We start from the raw sequence: 27,749 nt of genomic DNA on the forward strand, positions 1-27,749 counted from the left end.
AGGCTTATTCCTTGGATAGTCCCAATAAAAGGCAAGAAAATAAAGGGAACCAATTAGATGCTCTGAACATGACATTTTCCTCAAGCAAAGCCTCACACTGATGCTCTGAAGTTGGATGTCCACACAGCAAGCAGTGGCATGACCTGATACACCACAACACCAGCCCTATGTATTACCTGAATTATTAAAAAGAAATGTATTCCTTCTCATAACATTTACCAAGATATTAACACTAAATTCAGAGCTCACAAAAACTGCTCTAAGACCCTGGAGGCAACCAGTATTAGCAGTGTGATGTGTATCCTTTAATACTTTTTTTCTAATGCACATAAAGTATGAATGCAAATAAGTCACTTGTATGAGTCACTTTTTCCTTTTCCCTGCTATAATGAAAGAGCTGAGACAAGCTACTTACAAGGAAAGAGAGGTGTACTTAGCTCACAGTTTTAGCAGATGAAAGTCTGAATGGCATTGTGTAAGCTCAGATGAAGGCTCCATGGCAGGTCTTAGAACACTTATGGAGAACTGTATCACAAACCAGGGAGCAGGTACGGACTAGGTGGCTCCAGGCTTGGGCTTCTGTAACAGCCCTCTCATTAGAATTGCCTCAGTGACCTAAAGACCTTCCCCACGGCTGCCCTTTATGATTCCACCATCTCCCCAGAGTGCCACCCTAGGAACGAGTCAGTTAACACATGACTCCTGTAAGGCATTCAACATCCAAACCATAGAATGCCTATAGCAATTTCACAACAAATCTGGTGCTGTGTATGCTGTAAATTTATAGGCTTATGATAACTTGGAACTTCCATGTGAGTAAATATGGTAAAACAATGGTGTCTGTGATGGCTACCTATTGCTCCTCTTCTTTATATTATCAACGAACACTTGGATCATTTATCATTGTCCTTCATTATAAATACTGCATTGACCATTATGTTCTTTTTATGTGCTTCAAGTATTTCTGAATGGTCCATTTCTAAAGGTAAAATTGTTGGATAGAAAAGGCATTTAGAATTTTGTCAGATTGCCTCCCACAAAAGCTGATAAAAGGCTTCTTTATGAGTGTGCCCATTTACTTACTACTTATTGTGTCTTTAATAGGACCACTTTAAATCTTTAATCTGCTGACTATTCTTATTAAGATCAGAATGGCGCATTCAGTACCAATGAATTTTAGTGCTAAAGCCAAAAGCACTTGCAAACATTTCATCCCTGGATCAATGGACATAAACACTCAGCCACAAATACTGCAGGACAACTGTGGACTTCCTGAACAAGGGCACAGTGTGTGCCACTATGCTTATTTCATGGCTGGGGAACTTTCTCCCAGGAGATCAGAAAGAGAGGTTAAGATAGCTGATGCTGGACCTTCTGGTTTTGGTCATTCTGTTGCTCAACATTAATGTCTCTGTCTTTCCCTACTTGACTGATCTTTAACTGACATACAACAAAATGTACACAAATGAAGCTTTGATATATGTACATACATGTAAAGTAATTAGACAACTATGATTTGCGTCCCTTCAGAAAAGTTTCCTGCTGTCTCTTTGTAATTGGCTACTCTTCAACTTCTGTCCTGGCAGATACTTTTTGCATTCCCTAAAAATGCCAAAATTGCATACTATTTTTTTGGTGGTCTTTGGCACCGTTTCATGAAACAGTACTTTTAAGTTATTGCTCGAACAGTTGTTATAGATTGAACAGATTTGGTTTCCTCAAAACATATCGATGTTTAAATCTCCAAATTTTACGTTAATGGATTAATGCTGATGGCTGGTGGATGAGGATGAAGGTTTGATACCATTGGCATCTGGAAGTGGGGCTTTTCAGAAGTGATTGGATTATATTAGGTTGTTAGGATGGAGCCCATGATCGAATCATGATGCCTTCATATGAAAACACCCTTGAGTAATGGAAGAGCAGGCTGCTGTGTGACCCCCTCATGTGTTCCATTGTCAGATATCAGATCATTAAGGTCTCCTGATCTTGGAAATAAACCTTCCTTCCTAAGAAGCTCCTCGAGGCATTTTGGTCAAAGTAATATAAATACCACGTGCAGTGTAAATGCTACTGCATATCCAACTGTCCACTGCTAATGGACGTGTGGTTTGCTTCCAGTTTTTTTTTTCTGTTACAGATAACATTGCTCTGAACATTCACCTGCATGTCCAGATGTGAAGCTAAGCTTTCCTTTTCCTTGGCTCATTGAGGGTGGAGTGGCTGAGTTGTATGGCATCAAAAAGCTCAGCTTTATAAGAAACTGCACCCAAGTGCTTTCTAAAGCATTCCAGCCCTTTCCGTTCCTTCCAACAGTGATGGAAGGTTCCATCCCCTGTGTCTTAGCCAACACTTGCAAGGCCAGTCTTTTGTATTGGAGTTATTTTAGAGGGTGTGTCATATATCTTATTGTGGTCTTAATTGCAGTTCTCTGCTGACTAATGAATCTGAGCATTCTTTCACCCACTTCATGAGCTATTCTTATATTTCCTTTTGAGAAGCATCTATTCAACTCTTTTTCCCTTTTAATTGGATTACTCATTTTATTTGCATCAATGTATAATAGAAATATAATTTTGATTTCCCCTTCCCCACAAAAGCATCAATTATGCCAAGATAATTTCCTTTCTTCTGCTTTTAAAATGTATACCAGATTTTGTTACATGTAGAAATCTGTTTCTAGACTACAGTATACATTTGATCTCTTATCTCCCTGTGAATACCAAAGTAATTATGATTTGATTGCATGTTTAATACTAGGCAATCTTTTGTCATTAACTTATTTCTATCCATTTAATATAAAAATCAAATTAGGAGGAATTTCTGTTTTAAAAATGGAGAATCTTCCCATGTAAGAACATTATATATGACATGCCAATTTCAGCCGAACAAGTTACAAAATGTTCCTTATGGAATTACAGCACATTTTTGCTATATCGTCATTTTGCAAATGAGGCCTTGGCTGTTTAGTTTTGTATTTTCACTTACATATACCCTCCTAATTGATATAAAAGCTACTTTCCAGTTGTTGGTTACAGACTTAGCTTTTCTCTTAATAAGTACACAGCACAAAATAACTTTTTCCACAATACTTTAGCTGATAGGCTACTACACTGGGCCCATTTCTCTCTCTCTCTCTCTTTCTCTGTTTCTTTCTTTCCTTTTTTTAATTTTTTTTTTCATAAAGTTTGGGCCCGACACGATAGTATAGTGGTTAAAGATCCCTTGCATGTGCTGGGATCCCATATGGTCACTGGTTCTAATCCCAGTGGCCCTGCTTCCCATCCAGCTCCCTGCTTGTGGCTTGGGAACGCAGTTGAGGACGACCCAAAGCCTTGGGACCCTGCACCCGTGTGGGAGATCCAGAAGAGCTCCTGCTCCTGGTTTCGGATCGGCGCAGCACCAGCCGTTGCACTCACTTGGGGAGTGAATCATCGGATGGAAGATCTTCCTCTCTGTCTCTCCTCCTCTCTGTATATCTGACTTTCCAATAAAAATAAAATAAATCTTAAGTCAGATTTACAGAGAGAATGAGAGGCAGGCAAAAAGCGCTGAGCTGATCTGAAGCCAGGAACTTCTGGGTTGCCCGTGCAAGTGCAGGGTTCCAAAACTTTGGGTCATTCTCCACTGCTTTCCCAGGTCACAGGCAGAGGGCTGAATGGGTAATGGGGCAGCCAGAAGTGAATTGGCCTCCATATGCTGGCAAGTGCAAGGCGAGGATTTTAGCCACTAGGCTACCATGCCGGGCTCATATGTGCTTTTCTTATCTTTTCTAGCACATCAATTTTATATCAAAATATTTCTTATGTTTTCTAATACATTTTCTATAATTTTTCTTCCCAGTCCACTGTGTGTTGTACTTTTAATAGTATTGTTTTGTTTTATCTTCATTATGAGTTTATGTGCAATTGCACCAAGTGATTTATGGTGCTAATATTTTTTTACGGTGGCATAATATGTAGTAAATTGCATTTAGAGATTGCCTGATGGTAAACCCTTTTTGGTTGCACTGTAGCATCTTGTTAATACACAGTTGGATACAGTTGTGTCTGTATTCAGTTTTCTTGAGGAGGCAGGATACCTCTTCATATTCACCCTCTGGGAATGTTTTAGCATTCGTGGGAGTATTTTTGCAGACCACAATGGATCGGAATATAGATGAGGAGGAAGAAGGTGGTAAAGGCTCTGTTCTTCATGGAACAATTGCATCCGGCGAAGTGTTTTTCAATCCCTAAAACCACCCTGATCTAATTAAGAGAAACTAATCCAGGGAGATTTGCAGGGTTTTTTTTTCCCTCACTTATTTTAGTAGTGTAGTTTCTTAAGATGAGATTGGAAACTTGAAAAATTTTTTCTAATACGTGTGAACAATGTGCCTTCTGAAAGAAGTAATGTTTCTTAATCATTCATTTTCATTCAACAATTAATCCAATTAACAATTAATTTGAAACAGTTGTTTCAAATCTCATTTCTGCTTCCTCAGAAAATCATCAACTTTAGCCATATTTTCCAATTTATCAGCAAAGGATTTCCACCAGTTTGTGCCAATTCCTTCATTATCTGTACTTATGCTTTCTTCCCAACTTCTGTTTTTATTTTCAATCATGACTGTAAGAATTTTTTTTCTTTTTTCAAATACTAGGTTTATAGTCTTAAGTAAATAATTTCTCTATTACTGTAATATTTACATTTTAATTTCCTTTTTCTTCCTTGTAGGGAAGGAAATTTTCCACCAAATTTCTTGAGTGGAATGTACTCATTTATTTTTGATCATTTTTATTCATTTAAAAAATACTTCAGCCTCTGGTTGCAAGACTGTGATTAATGTTGTGGAGTTAATTGAAAGGATTTCAGCAGTTCTCCACTGATTGGGTTTTTATAATTTTTGAGTTTTATAATTTGGATGGAATGCAATTATTTAATTCAAGTATATGTTTGTTGTTGACTTTTCATAATCATAATGTACTGTTTGTGCAGCAAATCAATTTAGGACAGCTGTGAATTTCTGGCAGCTCAGTTTAATGCTTTTAGGTTTAATGCTGAGAGTAATGATTTTTGCATGGTGATTTGTACTAAGAATAAATTATAACCGGGAAAAGTAATGTGACAAATTATCTGTCACCCCAATGCTCAGCCATAGCATAGACCAATTTCTAAGGTAGGACACTAAAAATATTTCCACATATGAATACAAATGGGGATGTGGGGGCTGCTGTGTCGTCATATATACACACTGAGTTGCCGCCTACGCATAGCCCGCTTCTCCCGCTCGATGTGCCTACTGGGGCTTGTAAGACAGTAATTGCCACTCACAGACACTGTGCCATTCTTTGAACAGCAACATTCTGCAATGAGTGTGTCTGCTGGTGGTCCCTGGTTTTGTTCCTGTTCTCTTTAAGCCTCTGTTTTCATGACTCCGCTGAGCTGTCATGGAGGACCTCCTTGTCACTAAATCTGGGGTTTTTTTTTTTTCTGTTCCTTCCAAATATCGTTGGCTCTGTCCCGTCTCATCATCCAACCTTTTAGAAAGTCTTACCAACTTCGCTGTTTCAATGTTTCCATGCTTACTAGCATTTTCTATTTGGAGATGATGCCACCTCCTGGCTAGATTACTGTGGGAGCCCCTTTGTGCTTTCTGCCCATCGTTCTCTCCCGAGGTCTGTAAGTACCACCACCCTGTACAAGGTCGTTTCCATGTTTTTCTTAGTTGTCTTTCGTTTTTGAAAGACAATTCATCTATATATTTATCTATGTATCTATCTATCTGAAAGCCAGGGTTACAGAAGTGAGAGGGAAGTGCGTGTGGTTAGAGAGAGAGAGAGAGAGAGAGTGCTTCGCTCTGCTGCTTCACTCAATAGATGGCTGGAACTGAGCTAGAACTGGCCCAGACCAAACCCTGATTGAACTCCCTCTGGGTCTTTCTTGTGGGTGACAGGGACCAATAACATGTACTTTCTTCAGCTGCTTTCTCAGGAGCATTAGCAGGCAGCAGGATCAGAACCAGTGCTTGAATGGGATGCCTATATTGCAGATGGTGGTGGCTTCTTTCTTTTCCTTGCCAGAATCTAAACTCAATGAGGGAAGAGAGATTTCTTTTTTTCTATTTGATTTTCTTGTATATCTCTAGTACCTGGAACAGTATCTGGTATGTCCTAGATGCTCATATGCTTCGATGAATCTTAAGAGTAATAAGTCAACTTGTGAGAGGTATCAAGAATCAATTGTGTTGTTCTTAAGGCTGATTATGCCTGGTTTTATAATTATATAGCTAGTTAAATATTTCATTATCTGAAAACGGCTATAAAAAGAAAACATTGTTTCTATAAAAATTGGATAAAAATTCAACGAAAAGCAAGTTGTTTTAAAATAACTAGATAAAATAACTGCTAAAAGTTTCGATAAACCATAAAGAAATCCACAGTGTTTTTGTACTCAAACTCCTGTGCAAGAATCTCAAGTTCTGACTGCAGTTTGAAGGAGCCAAATTGGAAGTGGTATGTGATGGTTAATTGGTGTGGCTTTTGCTGGGAAAATGACAGGGCTTTGGGCAGCACACCCACAGCCAAATAAAAAAGGCCTTGGCTCTCAATCAGAGGACTGGCAAATGAAAACAAATTTATAATTTTACTCTAATAATGTGTTTAAGATATTGTATGATGTCTTGTTCTAAATGCGTTTTTATTAATGTCTTAAATTCATATTTTATTTGAAAGAAAAAGAGTGAGCTTCAATTCACTGGTTTATTCCCCAGTTTCTTGCAATAGCCACAGCTGCACCAGGCCAGAGCTGGGAGGCCTGAACTCACTCCTGGCATCCCACATGAGTGGCAGGGAGCCGTGTACTGCTCTCCCCAGGGTATGCAGAAAGAGAAAGCAGAGGAGCTGGTTCTTAAAACAGGCAGTTTGATATGGGAGGTGGATGTCTCTGGTGGTCTTAACTGTTGTGCCAAACACCCACCTCTAAATGTTAAAAAGAAAAAAAAAATCCTCTGGGCCCGGTGCAGTGGTGCAAGTGGTTAAGGTCCTCACCTTGCACGCCCAGGATCCCATATGGTCGCCGGTTCTAATCCCGGCAGCCCTGCTTCCCATCCAGCTCCCTGCCTGTGGCCCGGGAAAGCAGTCAAGGACGGCCCAAAGCTTTGGGACCCTGTACCTGCATGGGAGACCCGGAAGAGGCTCCTGGCTTCGGATCGGCATAGCATCGGCAGTTGCGCTCACTTGGGGAGTGAATCATGGGACGGAAGATCTTCCTCTCTGTCTCTCCTCTCTGTATATCTGCCTTTCCAATAAAAAATAAAATAAATCCTTAAAAAAAAATCCTCTGTTTGGGATTTAGAGGTATGTTGTTTGTGTGTGGATTTTTGTTATTGTTGTGTTGTTCTTAAAGCAGTGGTCTTTTTGGTTGTTATTAAAGCACAACATAGTTATATTATGTATTTTATGTCTTACTCTTTTTACCAAATAATATGTGGTGCTTGAATAAGATTCAGCTTTAGGAATGCAGTGAATTTAATCAATTGCTCCATATAATTATCCAAGTTGTTTCCATATTAAAAAAAAATACTGCAAAAATGCTATAAATAATCGCTTGTATGTGTTGTATGCGAATATAGGATAAATTCCTGGAAGAGATACTGTTACATTTTGTGTTGAAGGCTTGGAACAGATTGTCTTTTGCTTAGAGTTTCTGTTCGTGTCAGGATTTGGTTTGTGATATTTAATCTTGATTTTCATCATAGGTACTTTTCTCCATACCATGTAGAAAAAAAGATGTCCAATCGTGAATGTGACATTTCTTTGTCTTAAACATTGATATCCCAAATTGTTTTATAAGCTTTCTTTAAATGAAAAAATTATAAAAGTTTGTAACGATGGGAGATGTCTTAGGCACAAAGCTATCATTTTAGAGTAGAACACACTGTACCTCCCTCCTGCTCTGCCAAGAATCTGAGCTTTGTCAAGATCAATCCAGGTCATTTGGCAGCTGTAGGAGACATAACCAATTGCAGAAAGAATGACCACATTTACAATTTTTGCCAGTCTTTTTTTTTTAATGTCTTTTGGCCAGTAAAATAAACATGTTTTATGCATTTAATATTTTTATGTTCTTAAAAATCTCACAAAATTTTCCAAGTTTGCTTTTGGGTTTTTAATTTTTTTCCTCTATGATTGTAAGAAAATGAACTGGAAATGACACTTTCATTGCATTTCTCTATCCTTGGAATTCATGTCCTGAGTAATACATCTCTTTTTGCTTCATGCCAGTGTTCATGAACTGTGAAACGTGGAACTCACAGGATTTTGTCATTAGGTATATCCTATGAACGTACATCCTTTAGCAAGATGTCAGTAATTGTTTTGACATTTTATTTTGGAAAAAAAAATTAATTAATAGTTAAAAAAATAAAATGTGTTGCAAAATCAATTATAAACTTCCTGTTAGTGTTGAGCTTTTGCTTGGGAAGGATTTCTTTTATCCTTTCAGAGGGTAAATATTATTCAAGTCCCCTTGGTAACAGCTAGACCGCAGTCATGCAATACGTGTAGTATCACTTTCTAAGTTATATGGTATTGTTCTGGAGTTGACAACATTGATTTTCTGTGAGGTGTAAGGCTTATTATTTTTGAGATAAATGGGGAAAATTTTTAAAAATTACAATTTATTACTTAGACTAGGAGGCAAAAGAGACCTAGGTTCTTAAGAATGGTGAACTCTTTATATGTAAATATATTAATACAATTTACTTGGCTCCCTTGTGTATTGTGTATAAAAAACGGGAACCATTGCAGGTATGTATGCAAAATATTCTTTAAAAGTTACAAAATTAGTTTAGGTGAAAAAAATTAGTGCAAATATCTTATTTCAAAATACAAGAAAAATGCATATAAAACATGAGTTATATATGTGTATATATAAATAAAATATATTTAAAATACTTAATCATAAGAAAGATTTATTTTTGTGTGAAGTGTGGAATTGCAGAGAGTAGGAAGAAGAGAAGAAGATAAGGCAGGAGAAAGAGAAACAGGGAGAGAGGAAGGGCAGGAAGGTGGGAGAAAGAGAGAGAGAGAGAGATTTCCATCTGCTGGTTAGCTTCCCAAATGGCCACAGTGGCCAGAACTGAGCCAAGTCAAAGTTTGGAGCCAGGATCTTCCTCCAGGTCTTCCACATGGGTGCAGGAGCCCAGTGTGTTTGCCCATCTTGCACTGCTTTCCCAGGCCATAAGCAGGAAATTGCATCCAAATTGGAACAGCTGGGACTTGAGCCAGAACCCAAATGGGTTGCCAGTGCTGCAGGTGGAAGCTTAGCCTTCTACGTCATAGTGCTGGTCCTTGCTCAGTCATTCTTAAGCTCATTTACTACACCCCAAAACAGAGCTGGGGTAAAAATACTAAGTCATGTGTAGGGGAGAATGGGAGAACCACTGACCCATTGTCCCATGATATAAGACTGTACTGATTTTTTGGAGAGTAAATTAAAGATTTTTCTATTTTGTATTTTTACAGAGATCTTAGGTTCCATGTTCTGTTCCTTGGAATGTTAGCTACCATTGGAAATTGTGTGTGTGTGTGTGTGTGTGTGTGTGTGTGTGTGTGTGTGTGTGTGTGTGTGTGCTTGAGAGAACTATGTCAGTGTCCCGTTTCCATGCTCTGTGAGCATTGTTGTGACTTTGCTTGTTCGCTTTGTGGATAAGAGCATTCAGCAGATTACTTTCTCTGCATGATTGATTTGCCATCTTGCCTATTCACTTGCTAACATCTCTGGATACTTTAGGTATTGGAAAAGCTGCTTTTGGTGACATTGTAATGTCTTTCCAAATTAAGAGAATCCCTCAATCTGGATATTTTCCTCCAGAAGGGACAGACATTCCATGGAACAGTGGACTCCCCAGCTCCTTGGGTGGTAGAGCAGTGTTGTCATTGAAAAACGGGATGGTAAAGAAAACACAAAATAGGCTGAAGTTCTAGCTGACAGCTTCTCAGATTCGATATTAAATTGGCTAAATTACTTTAATTACTATATATAAGTATCACTAGAACAAGAAAGTAATCTTGAAAACTCACAATTACCTGATTGTTGTACCTTTTTTTCCCACATGACTAGTGAACAGTGAACAAACACATAACGTATAGCAAATAGACATGACTAAAAATCAAACATTGATCTGAAAATCAAGCACAAAAATCTCACAGGATACCAGATTAAAAACAAACAAACATGGAAATTAAAAAACAGTAAGAATAAACAGGCATGGAGACAAAAACACTAAGAAATGGTAAGAGACTTTGGGATTAACTTTAAAATGTAGATTCTGGAAAACAGATGCTATATGTATTATAATAAATGAAGTCCCAGGGACTGTGTTGTTGTGAGTGTGTTAAGCTGCTGCCTACAGCACCTGCATCCCATGCTGTAGCACTGAAGGCTGCATCCTGGAATCTCACTTCCTGTCCAGCTCCCTGCTAATGTGCATGAGAAAGCAGCAGAGTAAGACCCTCGTACTTAGACCCCTGCCACCTGCCTGGGAGACCCAGCTAGGAGTTTCTGGTTCTTGATTTTGGGCTGGCCCACACCAAGTCCTTGCAGCCATTTGGGGAGTGGGCTAGCAGATGGAAGCTCTCTGTCTCTGACTCGCTGTCTCTATGTACAAACTCTTTCTTTTTAAAAATAATTTTTATTTATTTTTAAATTTTCATTTTGAATGATACAGTTCCATAGGCTCAGGGATTTCCCCCTTCTGTTCACACCAACCGTGCCTTTCAAACAGATAAAATCTTTAAAGTTCCCAAAAGAAATGAACAAAAGAGTAAATAGAAAAGGACTCCATGAAATAAACATTTTTTTATTAACCTAAAGTACATGAGATTTTAGGTAATATTACCTTCATGGGTTGAATGAAGACAGTATAGCAAGATAGATATATTCCAGTAATGCTTCTGATCTCCTAAATCTTAAATAAAATTATGATGTTGTCTGTAGCGGGTGAGAAAAATGGTTAATGATCTTAATCATTACCTAGCCAGATTTTAATTTTTTATATTCATTTAACAAATATTTATATGCTTCTTGATATATTCTGCATATTTCAGTGCTTTATAGGCCCAGTGATAGGCAAAATAGTATCAATAAGCACACCATAAACAAAAACAAATCACAGCTTTGGCTTCTAGAGAGTGTTGTGAATAAAGTGCTAAGATATGTAACAGTCTGAATTAATTGGAGAAAGCTTTGCAGTAGTAATAGGTACAGAGTGAGTAGGAATGGGATTGGGGAGAGGGTACAAGATCATATTATTAGAAGGGTTATGACAGATTGAAAGGAGCAGAAAAATTACTACTTTCAGAAGTAGTAAGTCAGTTTAAGTTGAATTTTGGAAATGTCAGTTGCACAGTTCTTTGTCACAAAAACCAGTGGAATCATGACACCACCAGACTTTTCATGGGCAGTGCTGAAACTAGAAGACAGTGTCCTAAGAGGAAATAACTTTGCCATCAGGCAAGCATTCTAGTGAGGATGTTCATGGTTGCCTTCCAGAAAATAGGATGAGAAAGAGAGCGTATAACACCTAGATACATCCAGAGAAGCAATCGCCAATGAGAGCTGAGCAACGGGCCTAGAAATTAGTGGTATGAGCTGGGATAAGTGAGCCAGAGCACTTTGTAATTAAAAACTGGGAATTACATCTGCGGCATGCTTGTGCTGAAGGAAACTATGCATGTCTTCTGCTAGAGAAGGAAAAAAAAGCAAAACACAGAAGTTTGAGGAGAGAAAAGAAGTGCAGGAGTCATGTTGCTGCATTTTAGCCCAAGATTCTGTTTTATAATGTTTTTGTAACGTTTTCTGACTTGCTCTTGATATTCTATTCTAAATATTAGCATGTGTATGTTGTCTTGTTTTATGTTTTATCTTTTCCTTTCCTGTCCTTTGATAAACTGAGTTTTCTTTTTCCTGTTTGATCCTTCCTTCTTCCTTTTTTATGTCTTTATGTCTGCAGCTGTTTGAGTTGTACCTCCAAGATCTGTTTTTAGTAGTGACTAACGGTAAATTTTGAAATTCTTTTTTAACAATTTGAGATGCTAATCACATCTGCTATCATTTGTCTACTATTCTACCTACTCTCATCTCTTAAAAAAAAGATTGAACATTCAACTTTAATTTCTTTAGATTTATAAATATCTGAATAGGAAATATTTAAACACATAAAATGACAAACATCTGACTTCCTAAAAATAAAATCAAACAGATTGTAACATTTTCTGTTTCTTTCAGATCTCTTAAAAGAATTATAGATACAAGGATACTTTAAAAAGTCCTTGGATAATGGAATTAAAAGGCAACTTTATTGTGGTACAAAACTTTTTAAATGGTGACAGTGCAGTGGTATAGCACACTTAAACCTCTGCCAGTGGTGTCAGCATCCCAGCTAGGCACCTGTTTGCGTCCTGGCTGCTCCACTTCTGATCCAGCTCCTTGCCTATGCCCTGGGAAAGCAGCATAAGATGTCTCAAGGTCTCAAGTCCTGCCTCCACAAGGGAGACCCAGAGGAAGCTCCTGGCACTGGATCAGCTCCAGCCATTGCAGTCATTTGGAAGGGAGTCAGTGGATTGAAGACCTCTCTCTCTGTCTCTCCTTTTCTCTCTGTAAAAAATAAAAATGAATATTTTTTAAGTTTAAATTTTATAAATAAGGAGTCTTTGAAAAGTTTTTAAAAAGTACATAATATGAAACAAAATGATCATTGGACTGTAAAACCTTTAGCACAAAATAAACATCTTTAAATTCCATTCTCATGAACTTTTTGAAGTGCGCTCATGTGATTGAGGTTCTCCACTATTCCTTCCTCTTCCCTGTCTTCGCAGAAGATGTCCTGAAATAACTTTATCATTTCTATATGTGTCTTTCCATTTTGTTCATCTGAACTCATGAAATAACCTCATACTGTAAAGCAGTTTGGCTAGGCATTGTTTGTTAAAAGTATGGGCTACAAGTCTTTAACCTTCAAAATCTTGGAGAGGGCCCAGCACGGTGCCGAAACAGCTAAAGTCCTCTCCTTGAATGTGCCAGGAAACCATATGGGCGCCAGTTCTAATCCCAGCAGCTCCACTTTCCATCCAGCTCCCTGCTTGTGTCCTGGGAAAGCAGTCAAGGATGGCCCAAAGCCTTGGGACCCTGCACCCATGTGGGAGACCTGGAGGAAGTTCCTGGCTCCTGGCTTCAGAGCACAGGTCTGGCCATTGCAGTCATTGGATGGAAGATCTTCCTCTCTGTCTCTCCTCCTCTCTGTATTTCTGACTTGGCAATACAAATTTTAAAAAAATCTTTAAAAAAATGAAATAAATTAAAAAAAAAATCTTGAAGAAACTGTTCTTCCATTGCTTTAGAATTGACTGCAGAGGTAAGTTGTGGTAGTTATTAAGTAATTGATTACCTTGCCTCTATTTCTCTCTTAATACTTATTGAAGATATTTCAGCAAAATATATAAGAGTATCCTTGTTTATTTTGCCTTGTCAGTGCTAAGTGAGCTTCTTTAACGTGAGCACTTCGGTGTTCAGCTCGAGAAGTGTTTCTTCTTTTACTTCTTTGCTCATGTTTCTTACATATTTTCTTTGTAGAACTCTAGGTGAAGATGGTGGTGCCTTTTGTTTATCGCTGCTGATAAAGTGTCGCAAGGTAGATGGAACACTGGTGTGTAGTGCGCATACATGCTTATTATGCAGAGCATGCATGTGTGTGATAGTGCTTAAAAGCTAAGGAGAATGAGTGAAAAATGCCACAGGGAAGGGGACTTTAGCCCTCCCTCGAGTATAGGAAAGGTAGAATTGCATTGCTCAGGGTGGTATGCGGGGCAGGCTGCATTTTCATCCAGTTCAAGAGAACATAATGAATGTTGCACCCATCTTAGACGTCTGTGCTGTGTTCATGCCCTTCCCTGAAAAATCAGTGTTGCTCAGTGATAACCCTTGCTTCTATTCCCTCTGAACGATGCCCTTTGTGCTTTTATTTCTTGAACTCTGTATTTTGAATGCAACAAGCCTTTGAATATGATGTGTATTACAAATGTTTTTGCAAATTAAAAAAAGAATGAGTGAAGGCAACTGTAGAGTCTGTCACACAATGAATGAAATCATGGAACTTTGTGTATATTATTCACAGTAACCATGAAGAAGCAGAAAGTGTTGGGCACTAAAAATTAGGGAGGAAAACTGATTTCAAAATAGAAATAATATTTTGTGGGGATAACAATTTTTTTTTTAAAGATTTATTTTTATTATTTTCTATTGGAAAGGCGGATATACAGAGAGGAGAGACAGAGAGGAAGATCTTCCATCCGATGATTCACTCCCCAAGTGAGCGCAACGGGCCGATACTATGCCGATCCGAAGCCAGGAGCCTCTTCCGGGTCTCCCACGCGGGTGCAGGGTCCCAAAGCCTTGGGCCGTCCTCGACTGCCTTCCCGGGCCACAAGCAGGGAGCTGGAAGGGAAGCTGGGCTGCCGGGATTAGAACCGGCGCCCATATGGGATCCCGGGCGTGCAAGGCGAGGACTTAACCACTTGCGCCACTGCGCCGGGCCCGGGATAACAATTTTAACTATATTTCCAGTGATTGGAAAAGATATTTTGTTACCTAAGTCATTCTTTCAGATTAAACTTTAATTTCAAAAAGCCATCCACCCACATTTGTTGTAACAACTCCTTACCTGCTAGATCAAGGAATCAATTTAGATCTATTTTCTGACATTGCCTTATATGTAACATGGAATTCCTAGTAACCAAGTTATATGTTAACAGTTCAATAGCCAAAATCATAATATGGTTTATTGAGATGAACTAAAATTGGATTGGATTGGATTCTGGAAAGCAAGATGCCTTCCATGAGGTGGTACACCACTTAGGCATTGGGAAACGTAGCTTATGTGCTCAAAGACTTTTCTCATTTGATCCCCTCTGTGAATCTCTGACCCAGGGAGAACTGATTCCGAGACCCTCATTTGAGAGACAGAAAGAGTGAGCCAATGAGAGGTCAGCTGGGTAGAGTGTCAGTGTAGAATTGATTTACTTTGACTTGTTTTAGATCTGTGGGATATCTGATTTTTTTTTTTGTAAAAACACAATTTTGCCAGCCAGGTTGAAAATGCTTTCTGCCTTTTTAATCAAAAATCCTGCACACTTTCCCTAGAGGTCTTCTCTGGCAGGGACTTTTTTTCTCCTTAACTTTGATTCTTGCATTCCATATGTAAGCAAAGTTCAACTGGTTAGGAAAAAACCATCCTAGCAGAGACTTTAATTGTGAGACCAGATGGAAAGCATTATTCAGCTGATGGGCTTGTGTAGATTGGAGGGAAGGTGTGGTAACTTGATCTGGGTCTGCAGCTGTGACCTGGTGTTCCAAAACAACCTCTTTCCTCCCTGCCTTTTGCACCTCCATTCCAGCACTGCTCACTCCATTTTTGTGAGTATCCTAGGGCCTCCCAGATTGCTTTGGCAGATGTATAAGAAAGGTATGAAGGTTGCTCAAGGAAAAGGGACACACAGATACGTTTTGAATATCTTCTCCTGTGTTATATGTGACACTGGAAGATCAAGTGGCATGTAAGCACTTTTGTTCGAAGCCTGGAGAGACTGCTTGCTAGAGCTCCAGCTGCTGTGTGCCTGGGATGATGTCTTTCAAGATCTCATCAGCTGAGATCTGCCAGCTACCTTCAACGAAATCTGTACAAAACCAGGGTTGTCAACTCCTTCACTTTCCCTGAGATTACCGGTTAGCATGGTCTCCTCTTCCCTTCTCAGCAGAAAGGGGCTTCAGCCTTCCCTCAGACAAACTGAAAACCTACAGTCCATCCTAGACCATGTCAGATTTCTCACCTTCTCCCAGAGGTCATCTCCTAAACACGTTTGCATTCCTCCTTTTTTCTTTCCACATGCTGCCACTGTAATCCAGACTGTGGAAAACCCTATATATTTTTTGCATTTATTTTGATTATTTTATCTTTCCATTCTGTCTCTGATGTTGTATTTTAAGTGAAAATCTGGCTGCTGAGGCCACCTAAGTTAGTACAGTGTTTCCTCAGACATCTAAAAATAGATCTACTACATGATCCCGCCATCCCACTCCAGGAAGCATACCCAAATGAGATGGAATCAGCACCTGGGAGAGTCAGCTGCAACTCTCTGTTAATAACAGCACGGTTGGCAAAAGCTGAGACATGGAAACAACCCAGACAGCTGAATGGGTAAGGAAAATTGTGATATGTTTACTCCATGGAATACTACTCAGCAAGAAAAAAAGAATGAAATCATCTATTGCAATGCAACGGTCCTAGCTGGGATCCATTAAATTTAATGAAATAAGATTAATTGTGGAACAGTTTAAGTTAAACAATAGTTAATGTTATTTCCAACTCAGCCTTTACACAGACACACACACATGCACACACTATCTTTACAGGCTCATCTGTGGAAGAAATGGTGGCTAATCATGAACAAAGTGAACATGAAGCATATATCATTAAATTCAAATCACCTTGCTTGGGCGATTTTAAATTGTAACAGATTTTTTTTGTCACTTGACCTCTTTTCATTGTTTTTGTTAAAGTATAATATGTATGTCACTTTTTAATTTTTTTTTATCATTTTTATTCTTTTCCATGATATGGTGTTGTAGGTATAGGGATTAACTCTTTCATGTCCCCTTTTAACCTTCCCCATTTTCCCACCACACCATTTCCCCCCATGTTATTACAATAGCATCGTCCTTCAGCAGCAGTCACATGTCCTCATTCTGCTATTCAAGTGAATGTTGGCATTGTAGGTGTTAGCAGTGATGAAAAATTCAGTATCATTTGTGAAGATGTGTTTAACAGTTCCATCGAGAGTCTTCTTTTTATTCATAAGTACAGATGCATATTGCAACATAGCTTCACTTCATGCTATGCTTGTCTCCATTATAGAATTCATCTATGAGAATATTTCTGTCTTGCATTTTGCATGAAGGTTGCCTTATAAAGAGACAATATTACTGTTTCTTTGAGAAAATCAACAGAATAGATTTCCCACCAGCCCAACCTACCAGAAAACACGAATCAATAGAATCAGACGAAAAAGGAAATAAAACAATGGAGACCTCAGGCCTGCATAGAATAAATAACCTGGAACTATCGCAAGCAACTATACACCGACAAATCAGAAGAGATAGAAGAAATGAATAGGTTTTTGGACACATACATTCTGTCAAAATTAGATCATGAGGTAATGAGAAATTTTGTTAGACCTATAACAAGGAAAGGGATGGAATCCGTAATTAAATCCCTCCCAAGAAAAGCTCAGGACCGCATGTCTTTCCTGCTGAGTTCTGCCAAATGTTTCAGGAAGGACTTACTGCAATATACCAATCCACCACAAGCTATTCAAAATCTTAGACAGGGAGGTAATACTTCCAAACTTGTTCTATGAAGCCAGCATCACCTGAATACCAAAGCCAGACAGAGGAGAGAGAGAAAGAGAGAGAAAGAAAGAAAGAGAGAGAGAGAAACAGAAAGAGAGAGAGAAAGAGAAAGAGAGAAAGAAACTACAGGCCAGTATCATTGATGAACAAAGAAGCAAAAATTCTTTGAAAACTACTGGCCAACATCAGACAGATTATTCACCCAAACCAGGTGGGATTTATCCCTGACATGCAGGAATGGTTCAACATATACAAATCAATAAATGTGATGTTCCACATCAGCAAATTGAAGAATAAAAACCAGATAATCATCTGAATAGATGCAGAGAAGGCATTTGATAAAATCCAACCACTTCATGCTAAAAACCCTAAGCAAGATAGACATAGAAGGAATATTCTATAACACTAGCAAAACAATATATGAACAAAACCCAATGCCAGCACCAGACTGAATGGAGAAAGACTGGAAGCATCTTCACTAAGACAAGGATGTTCACTTTCACCACTGCTATTCAAACTAGTATTGGGAGTCTTCACTAGAGATATTAGGCAAGAAAAATAAATTGAAGGAATACAAATTGAAAACAAAAAGTTAGACTTTTCCTGTTTGTGGATAACATTCTATACAGAGGAGAGTAAAGAATAAATCAAGAGACTATTAGAACTCATATAAGAGTTTGTCGGAGTAGCACGGCACCAAAAAAAAAAAAATGAGTGCAAATTAATGGCCCTAGTATACACAAACCATTTAATGGCTGAGAAAAAAACTTGCAAGTACAATTCACTTTAAAAGAGCAGAAAAAACCTTGGAATAAACCTAACCAACAAGTGTAGAAGACCTCAGTAATGAAAATTACAGAACACTAAAAGCAGAAAGACATCAAAAGATGTGTTGGTAGAATCAACATTATCAAAATGTCCTTATCACCAAATGTAACAGTACGTATTCGGTGCAATCCCAAACAAAAATCCCAACAACATTCTTCTCAGAAATAGAAAAAAGTGATGCAAAAATTCATCTCGAAACATAAGAGACCACAAATAAGCAAAGCTATGGTGAAGAATAAAAATAAAGTTGGAGGAATCACAGTTCCCAGACCTTAGGACATACTAAAAGGCCGTAGTTATTGAAACAGCCTGGTACTGATGCAGAAACAGAGATTAGTGGAATAGCATAGAAACCCCCAAAAGGGAGCCCATACGTGTATCCCCAGCTGATCTTTGAGAAGAAAATTGAAAATAATCTAGGGAAAAATTTGGTCTTTTCAACAAAGGCTTTTGAGATAATTGGATACCGTTAAGAAGCAAGACTCCCACCTGTCACCTTGTATAAAAAAATGAGCTCTAAATATATCAGGGACCCAGAAACCATCAAACTATTATAGGAAAACATAGGAAGTGCTCTCCAAGATAAAAGAATTGGGAAAGACTTTTTAGAAAGGTCACCAAAAGCACAGGCAGTCAATCAAAATAAACAAATTGGACTACAACAAAGATTTAGCAAAGCAAGAGAAATAAACAACAAAGTGAAGAAGCCACCAACAGAATGGGAAAAAATATTTACACACTACAGAACCAATAAGGGATTAATATTCATGATTTACAAAGGATTCAGAAACTCAATGACAGCAAAATAAACAGCCCTGAGAATAAATGGGCAATGGAAGTTAGCAAGTTTTGTTTTTTTTTTTTAAAGAACACATTCAAATGGCTAATAGATATATAAAAATGATCAGGCTCCCTAGTTGTCAGGGAAATACAAGTAAACACCACACTGAGGTTATACTTTATGTAATTGGCCTACATTCGGGAATCTACTGACAATATCTGCTGTCATGGGTGTGGGGGGAAAGTGTCCTACTCCACTGCTGGTAGGATTTTAAGTTGGTGCAACCACTAGGGAAGTCAGTATGGAGAGTGCTAAGACAACTAAAACTTGATCTGCCTTATGACCCATCTATTCCACCTCTGGGAATATATCTAAAGGAAGCAAACTCTGCAGTGGCAGAAAGTGACCTGCAACTCTATACTTACAAGTAGTACAATCCACAAGTGGCAAGACATGGTTACAACCCAGCCCATCAAAAGAGGAGTGGTAAAGAACGGTAATGCATCTACTCTATGGAATACTACTCAGCCACTAAAAAGAATGAAATTTTACCATTTGCAACACTGTATGTTCTACCTTTCCCTGTATTTACTATGCCATGGTACTCTGTATTTCAGAAATTTAAGTTTGAAATGCTGAACTGAGTGATTGTGTTTTTGCGATATCTTAGGTAAAAATAATGTGAGGTGATTGTGGGGATGGAGGCAGGAAAGGAGGAGAGAAGAACTCTTACGATGACAAAACTTTATCATAGAAAATAAAGGGCCTGAATGTGTTAGCTTACTGGCTAAATCCCTGCCTTGCATGGGCTGGGATCCCGTGAGGGTGGTGGTTCATGTCCTGTGTGCTCCACTTCCCACTCAGTGGCTTGGGAAAGGAGGATAGGCAGAATCCCTGGGACCCTGCATCTGTGTGGGAGGTTTAGAAGAAGCTCCTGGCTCCTGGCTTTGGATCGGCTTAGCTCCAGCTGTTGTAGCCATATGGGGAAGATCTTTGTATATCTGCCTTTCGAATAGAAATAAACAAAACTTAAAAAAAATACTGTTTTTCTTTAATGTCTTAGAAGTTGCAGCTGAAAACTGAGACTTCTCATAACTTCTGAGTCTATTGTATAGCTGGGATCAAGAACCAATGCTATGTTGGAATCTTTTGGTATGGCATAACTGCACACAGTCTTCGTGATCTTTGATGATTTAATCTTCTGCCACTTATGTTTGCAACTTTACAAATAACAGCCATAATTTACTAGTGTTTCTTTTCCTTGTATTGTTACAGGTGACCTAAGTGGCATCTATTGTACTGCACCAAATGCTCATCCCATACACCAGCCTTGTGAGTCAGTGCTGCTGTCATTAGCAGTAGGCAGTGGCTTGTGGAAGGGCTTTTACAGGCTGTGGCCCAGCATGATGCTTGTCATGGCCTGTGAGGTAGGCAAGGAGCCACAGCCTTCCCATTGTTCAGATGCTGAAATGGAGGTTTGGCTTTCCACCCTAATGAGTGACAGAGTGTAAGAGAAAATGATCAAAGACACACATGTACATCAGCTCTCAGCAGATTCTGTCTTGATAAGGTCCATACTATACTTTTTTAGTCTCACAACACCACTGAATTATCTCAGGTTTCTTTTGAGTTTAGAAGCTCACAGGGGATTTGATCATTTGAGGAAACTTGCTTTCAGAATATTTATTTTTCTACTTGGGAACATAATTGCAATGGAATTTTCTTGGTTCCAGTATTCTTTATGTAGAGTATCCTCACGATGCAGTCAGTTTCATCGATGCCTGTCTGATAGAGAAAGGAGGGGGAAGTTCCATATGATTGGTTGAAGTATTCATTCCTGAGACCCATAAAGTGAGTCACTGAAATTATTCCATCAAGCCTGTAGATCCGGACACGGTGTTTAAGGGCTGTGCGGTTGGGCCCAAATGTGCTACTAAACACAGAGCTTTCTGTAACGGAGAAGGGAGAGGACCTTGAGTTCCTCAATGAAGCTTCCCCATGTGCTTGTTACTGTGTTAGGTTTGTGGTGTTTACCACTTCCTGTCTGCAATCTAAGAAGCCTCCTGGCCTTTCCTGGTCTGAATGTGAGGCCCATAGGGTAGTTTGTAAGCTCATAACTCACTGGAAAGCTCAACCCCTTTTTGAATTTTAATATTGGAAGAAATCATAAACAAGTCACTTTGAATTCTCTCCCTTTTGCACAAAGTCAAGCAGCTTGAGCAAGTATGTGAGGATAAGAGTATTCATTCTAGAAAAAGATGGTTTTATTTAGGATACATCTGTTGAGATGCTTACTGTGGGTATCTAATCAAGCCCTGAGTTTCAACTCAATTAGAGCTTTGATAAAAGAGGAAAAGCAACTTGAAAGAATGGTCTTCCATTCATGAAGGGCCTGTGTGTTTTAGTTTCCAAGTAAAATGAAATAATGGGACCATGCATTTTCCATCCAAGCATTTTCTACCCTGAGAATAATTCCCTTCCTGGCTTCTCGATGAATAATGCATTATTTCTGAAACCCAAGAGACATTCCTTTGATTTTACTTTATGTTTAGCTTTCTGAATGAGTTTTCAAGCAGAGAAATTCAAGGACTTGGTCTAAATGCTTTATTAACATTTTTATTGAATTTCAGAAAGCTGCCGGACTATTATCTCCTGATACTTGAAATATTTTTTTCTCTCTGTGAAAAATCTATGGTATTGTATTTATTAGAAAATGAAGCACCTTGGACAGTCTTCAAAGTGAACAGCGGTTTAAAACCAATACGCATTTCTGTTGTAGAACAAAGAGTTTTATGGGGGTACTTTTCTCTTTGCTTTATTTTCATTTCCCTGCTGAAAAGTTTCAAAAAAGAAAGCTCACATTGAAAACTGGGCTGTTTGGATACTCAGTCTCGTTTGTTTGTATTTTGTGGAGTTCATTGCTTGAGGCTCATCCAAATCCCCTGTCCCAATCCACATCTCCATTCACAAGGCCAATACATTTGAATCTAACAGTTTAAATAAACTTCGGGGAGTAACACTAGACCCCTTCTCGTCAAGCCTGAGGATCCTTAGGTGAGGCAGAAAGGGACATGGTGAAACTCCCTGGCCCTTGCCCTGGTGGCCAGTCCTGTTCTTTTTATAGAGAAAACTGATGAAGGATTGCAAGAATCAAATAAGAAAAAAATGAAGAATATAATCTATATTTCTATTCCTAAAATTGTAGCAAAATTAGAATAGTTCAGAATAGTTGATGAAGGAAAAAAATTGATCTAAATATAAAATTTGGTTTAATATATTTTCTACTAGTGGCAATTTAGTGTAGGGTTTCTGGACTATGGACTGTGAAGCTAGATGCTATGAGCAGAACTTCATAGAGGATTGGGCCCTGGTTGATAAGAGGCCATGGCCTTGAGCAAGTCATCGAAGCATTCTGGGTCTGTTTCTTCATCGGTACAATGGGACGGCTCCTTATGTGTCATGTAGCTATCGGGAGGATTGAGCTGTTATTTATAAAGCATATGGACCAACATCATTTAAGAAATTGTCAAATAAGAGCAAAATACCCACCTGGTTCATGCTACTGAGGTTTTAATGACAATACAAGTATTGATACTGTTAAAACACATTAAGTAATTTTTTTTAAGTCTTCTAAACAAACGTCAGAAAGTATGTATGATCATCTCAGCTTTTCTGATGTGCAAGCTGAAGTAGGAAAATCATTTGACCAAGTTCATTTGATTCATAAAAGGCATAGCAAGGATTGAAGTCCAAGCCACCTGAATCCAGAGCTGGAACCCAAATGAAACGTTAAAGCGTGGTTATCATTAGTGCTTATCCTGCCTGACAACAGCCACTTGGTGTTAAAAGTCATGTCTTTTAAGAGGGGAAATGTGTCCCTGAATGGAGTTTTCACATCTTAATTGCTTATCAAGCTTTCTGTGTTTTGCTGAAAAGAATCATCCTTAGTGTGTCCTGAGTCATTTTAGTAGGAACTGAATAAATGAGCTCTTATTATTTTATAACTGGAGGGTTTTTCTTCTTTCAGAAAATGAATATTCCATTTGCAGTGATGGTTTGTGCCTCGGGTCTCACTGTTGTATTAGAATGGAATCGTTTTACGTGATGGTGGCCACTTTTGTAACGTGCTTTCCGTTCTCTCTTTTGAATCCTCCTCCTCTATCCTATGTAGGAGCCTTTATCATCTGCTGGACCCCCGGATTGGTCTTGCTACTGCTCGACGTGTGCTGCCCCCAGTGTGATGTTCTGGCCTATGAGAAATTTTTTCTTCTCCTTGCTGAGTTCAACTCTGCTATGAACCCCATCATCTACTCCTACCGCGACAAAGAGATGAGCGCCACCTTCAGACAGATCCTCTGTTGCCAGCGCAGCGAGAACAGCAGCGGCCCAGCGGAAGGCTCAGACCGCTCGGCCTCCTCCCTCAACCATACCATCCTGGCCGGGGTCCACAGCGACGACCACTCTGTGGTTTAGGAAGCGGACTGAGGTGGAAAGCCAGCCGTCCTTAAAGGAGGGAAAAACAGCTTCTCCCACTCCAGGCGAGGTGGGAGAGGAGAAGAGTGGAAGAAACTCAGTGAACTTATAACACTAACCAATGGCAGTATTTGTCCCTAGTCCTCACAAGACTTGATGTTTGAAAACTAGCTTCTGTGACAACCTTTGTCCCAGTGCCCATTCCTTCTAAAAATAGAAAGTGGAGTTGGTGCGATGGATTCAAGAGTAGATTCTGGAGTTTCTATCTAGACATCAACTACACTTTAAATGATTTTGTGTGTTTTTGGTGCAAGTTGGAAGAAATTCTGACAGATTAAATCCACAAATTCAAATTACATACAAACTTCCTTTTTTATTTTTTTGAGGATACATTTCACTTAATAAACATGTTTATGCCTATCAGCATGTTTGTGATGCTATAGACGATAGACTGTTGTTAAGCTACCATAATTTCATTTTTTCCTTATGTAGGAAAATTGTAAGTTACAATTATGTTTTTTAGAAAGCATACATGTAATGTGTATATATACAGTATGCTTTACTCAAAAAGATAATGGAATACTGATTTTTAAATCTTCTAAGAAATAGAAGAACCTAGATGTCAAAGGCAGTGTTTGTATAGGTTATAAAACAAATAATGCTCTAATTACAATGTTACCTTTTAGTAAAGTGTTGTAACAAGTATAAAATAAGCAGGGGATGTAATTTGTTACCGAAAGAATTTGTATGCCTGAAAATGTAGCAGAAGCTGGAGCATAGTAATATTGTTCCCATCTATTTAAAATACACAAATACATGCTAATTAAAACACTTCTGGAGCTTAATAGCCCAGAAAATGACAGGACATCAAAAGAAGTTATTAGCATAGTGTTTCTGAGTTACAAAATGATACTTGGCAAAAAACATGAATATTACAAATGCATAAAATTGCTTACCAAATAATATCACAACCAAATAGTAACCCCCTTTAACATTTTCTCTGTCTGTGTGAATATCATATACATTTTTGGTGTAAGTGGGATCATACCATAAATGGTTTTTAAACTAGTTTTATTTTTTTTTTCACTGTAGAATTGCCACATTTTTCTCATGGCACTAAAATTTTTCTGAAAACATAGTTTTAAGGGCTGCATGATATTCCGTTTAATGAATGCAATTTATTTAACCATTCCCATTTATTATTGACTATTTAGGTTATTTCTAATTTTTAATACTCTTAAGCTCCAAAAAGTTTATGTACATAAAACTTTGTCCATATAATTGATTATTTACGTAGGTCATATTCCCATGAAGGATTTTTTTTTTTAATGTGAAATGCCTTCTTAAGCTTTTACCTTTTATCAAAAGGGATTTCCTGCTTTTGAACTGCATAGTTGGCAGTTGTCAGGAAAGCCAGTTAGTTACTTTACATTTTAACAAAGGAAACACGGTGATTGTTTTAGTTGAAAGAGACTCTTCAATAAAATAAGGTGAACTAGAATTGGTCAACTGTCACAATAACCAATACACCCTCATACAACTAGCAATTCCAAATTCATTTAAGGGACTGTTCTCCAGCTCTAGGTTACCATAAACGTACTCTAGAATTGAAGGAGATGAAGAGCAATTGCGCATGTCAAGTGACAAAAAGGATTGGTAAAATACATGGCTTGGGTCTTTCTAAAGCAGGGTGGTTGAGTAGGTCTGTATGTGCCTGGCTACCATGTGTTCTGCAGGAGCACCCACAAGAGACTGTTGCAATGACAGGTGATCCTGTTCAGTGCCTTGTCCAGGTAGACCAGTGGTTGCATTCACTTGTTGTAGCAAGCATCCAGAAAGGGAAAGTCTTTGAAGCAGATCTGGGGAGGGTGGGAGAGTGTCAAAGAGAAAGAAACTTGGAAGAAGGGCTGTTTAGGATGGAGGAAGTCAGTGCATGGTTGGCAGTTGAGAAGAGCAGATGGTGGAGAGAATGAGAAACTGGAGAGCAGAAAGCTATTTGCTCATGCTTCATACAAAGCACAGAATACTTGGTGTGCAAGTGAAAGAAATGAACTTGGACTCTTACTGATTTGCATAGTTTCTGGAGGTGATATGAACTATTTCAAATTAAGAGCATACCGAATGGACCTTAAATAAATCATTGTCAATCAGTGTTTGATAATGTGTGGTTCTGGTTAATTTAAAAATTTTCTGACTTGCATTGCGTGGCGTCTGTCCTCTGTCACCTCCTTTATTTTCCTGCCCAAACAGCTACTGAACTCTGATGTGTTACACAACTGTATGCTTCCCCCATCCCAGACCTGCTTGCTCCAGCCTAACAAGTCTCTGATATCTAAGGTTTGATGATTTATGTTCCATTAAAGGTGGCACAGTGTGTTAGGACAGTCCTTGATCTCAACAGGATAATCGTTGGAGTGAGTTTGTTTTTTGAGAAATTGGTTTTATATAAAACTTGAACAACTTTGTCACAAGCTCTTCCTAGAGTGAGTAAAGTTGCAGTGGTCCTTCTGCTAACCAACAAGATAAATGGGAGCTGTATTTTCTAGTTATATGTTGGGAACAGGCATGTTTACTCAGTGTTTATTCAAGAGAATATCCCAGTAAGTCCATGGAAAAAGAACCCCAAATTGTAGAAAGATTTGATATCTTAGAAATCAGTTGATATTCACCTAACATTTGTCATGCAATTAATGTATCTTTTTGGCGTTCTCTTTCTCTTCACCAGTTAACTATAGTTTAAGATTCCCCATTGTTAATTTTCCTTCTAATATATTACAATATTCTTTTAGAAATATCGTGATTTTTATAAATATTGCTCTTAGCCTCTCACTTTAAGCCCAGACTATGTAGTGTGTAAGAATGAGTTTGTTCCGAGCCTTTCATTAGGCAAGATAAAGGAAATATTTTTTATTGAAAAAACCTTTTGAGCAAATTACAGTTTTCTTTAATATCAAGTGAGCATTGCCTAATCCCAAATCCTCATGAGGATTAGTGCTTATGTGTGAGTTAAGATTGTATAACTTCTAAGGAAGACTGGATTTAGGCACCATTTGACAGAAGAAACAGGGGCAGCTGGAGCCAGAATGTGTCATGAATCTGCTAAGCAGGATCAATTCTTATTCTAGTGATCATTATCTTTAAAGTCTACGTAGGAAATTTTCCTGTTCTCCTAAAGCTTGTTGATCAAATCCATCTATTTTATTTTTTAACATGAACTGTGAGCTAAATGAGTCTTGCATTTTAAAATGACTGGGAAAATGTTTTATGACTCATGAAAATTAACTGAAATTCTAATTCTAGTGTCTGCTATAATAGGCATAGTAGTTTATTGAAATATTGTCACACTTACTAGCTTATATGCCAGTTATAAGTAAAGGCATTCTTAGGCAAGAATTGCTACTTAATTCCAAGTCACTCATTAAGGATTTACTTTTTGCTTAAAATATTATAGCCATAAGTAAGTCGGGATAACAAAAGCCAACATCAAGTTCTTTAGTATGTTTTTATCAATAAACCAGTTTATATTTTCTAAATTGATTCAAACATTTATTTACTTGAAATTCAGAGTTACAGAGAAAAAGAGAGGAAGGTATATAGAGAGGGGTCTTACATCTGCTGAGTCATTCCTCACATGGTTGCAACAGCTGGATTTGGGCCTGTGCAAAGCCATCATTCAGGAGCTGCTTCTAGGTCTCCAGCATGTGCAGGGTACCAAGAACTGGGTCCACCATCTGCTTTCCCAGGTGTGTTAGGAGAGAGCTGAATGGGAAGTGGAGTACTCGGGACTCCACCCAGTGTATCACGCGGTCATGCTTGGGAAGGTTGCAATAGCACCACTTTGTTGTGTTGATTCTGTTATACAGCTTACAGAAAACATATTTGTATTTTGATCCTGGGGACTATGATGTGACACTGCCTGTTAAGCCTCTACTTGTGGTGTGGACATAGCATACTGGCACTGCCGTGTTGAGTCCTGGTGGCTGTACCTCCCGTTTAGTTCCCTATTTCTGTGCTTGTGAAAGGAGCCGAAGATGAGCTCAGTGCGTGGGTCCCTGCAGATCATGTCTGAGACTTGAATGGGATTCCTGGCTCTTGGCTTGGGAGTGGCTCCAGTTATCTTTTGCTGGCCTTTAGAGAATGAATCAGCAGACAGGATCTCAAATTTTCTCTCCCCTTTCTCAAATAAGTTTTGTTGTTTGCATTTTGATCCTCGTGATCATCA

The 27,749-nt window shown here is 38.5% G+C and overlaps 1 protein-coding gene across 1 annotated transcript in view; it reads left to right on the forward strand.

Annotated features, from left to right (window-relative positions):
- Window positions 1–25,902, forward strand: part of LPAR1 (lysophosphatidic acid receptor 1) — a 58,675-nt gene extending 32,773 nt beyond the window's left edge. The window contains exon 2 of the mRNA XM_040963449.1: window positions 23,226–25,902. Within this exon, the coding sequence (XP_040819383.1) occupies window positions 23,226–23,527 (302 nt within the window). The 3' untranslated portion in view covers window positions 23,528–25,902. The remainder of the gene's footprint in view (window positions 1–23,225) is intronic.
- The last annotated feature ends 1,847 nt before the right edge of the window (window positions 25,903–27,749 follow it).

The sequence above is a fragment of the Ochotona curzoniae genome, unplaced genomic scaffold, assembly GCF_017591425.1.
Source record: "Ochotona curzoniae isolate NIBS_2020 unplaced genomic scaffold, NIBS_Ocur_1.0 scaffold_3208, whole genome shotgun sequence".
Taxonomy (NCBI): domain Eukaryota; kingdom Metazoa; phylum Chordata; class Mammalia; order Lagomorpha; family Ochotonidae; genus Ochotona; species Ochotona curzoniae.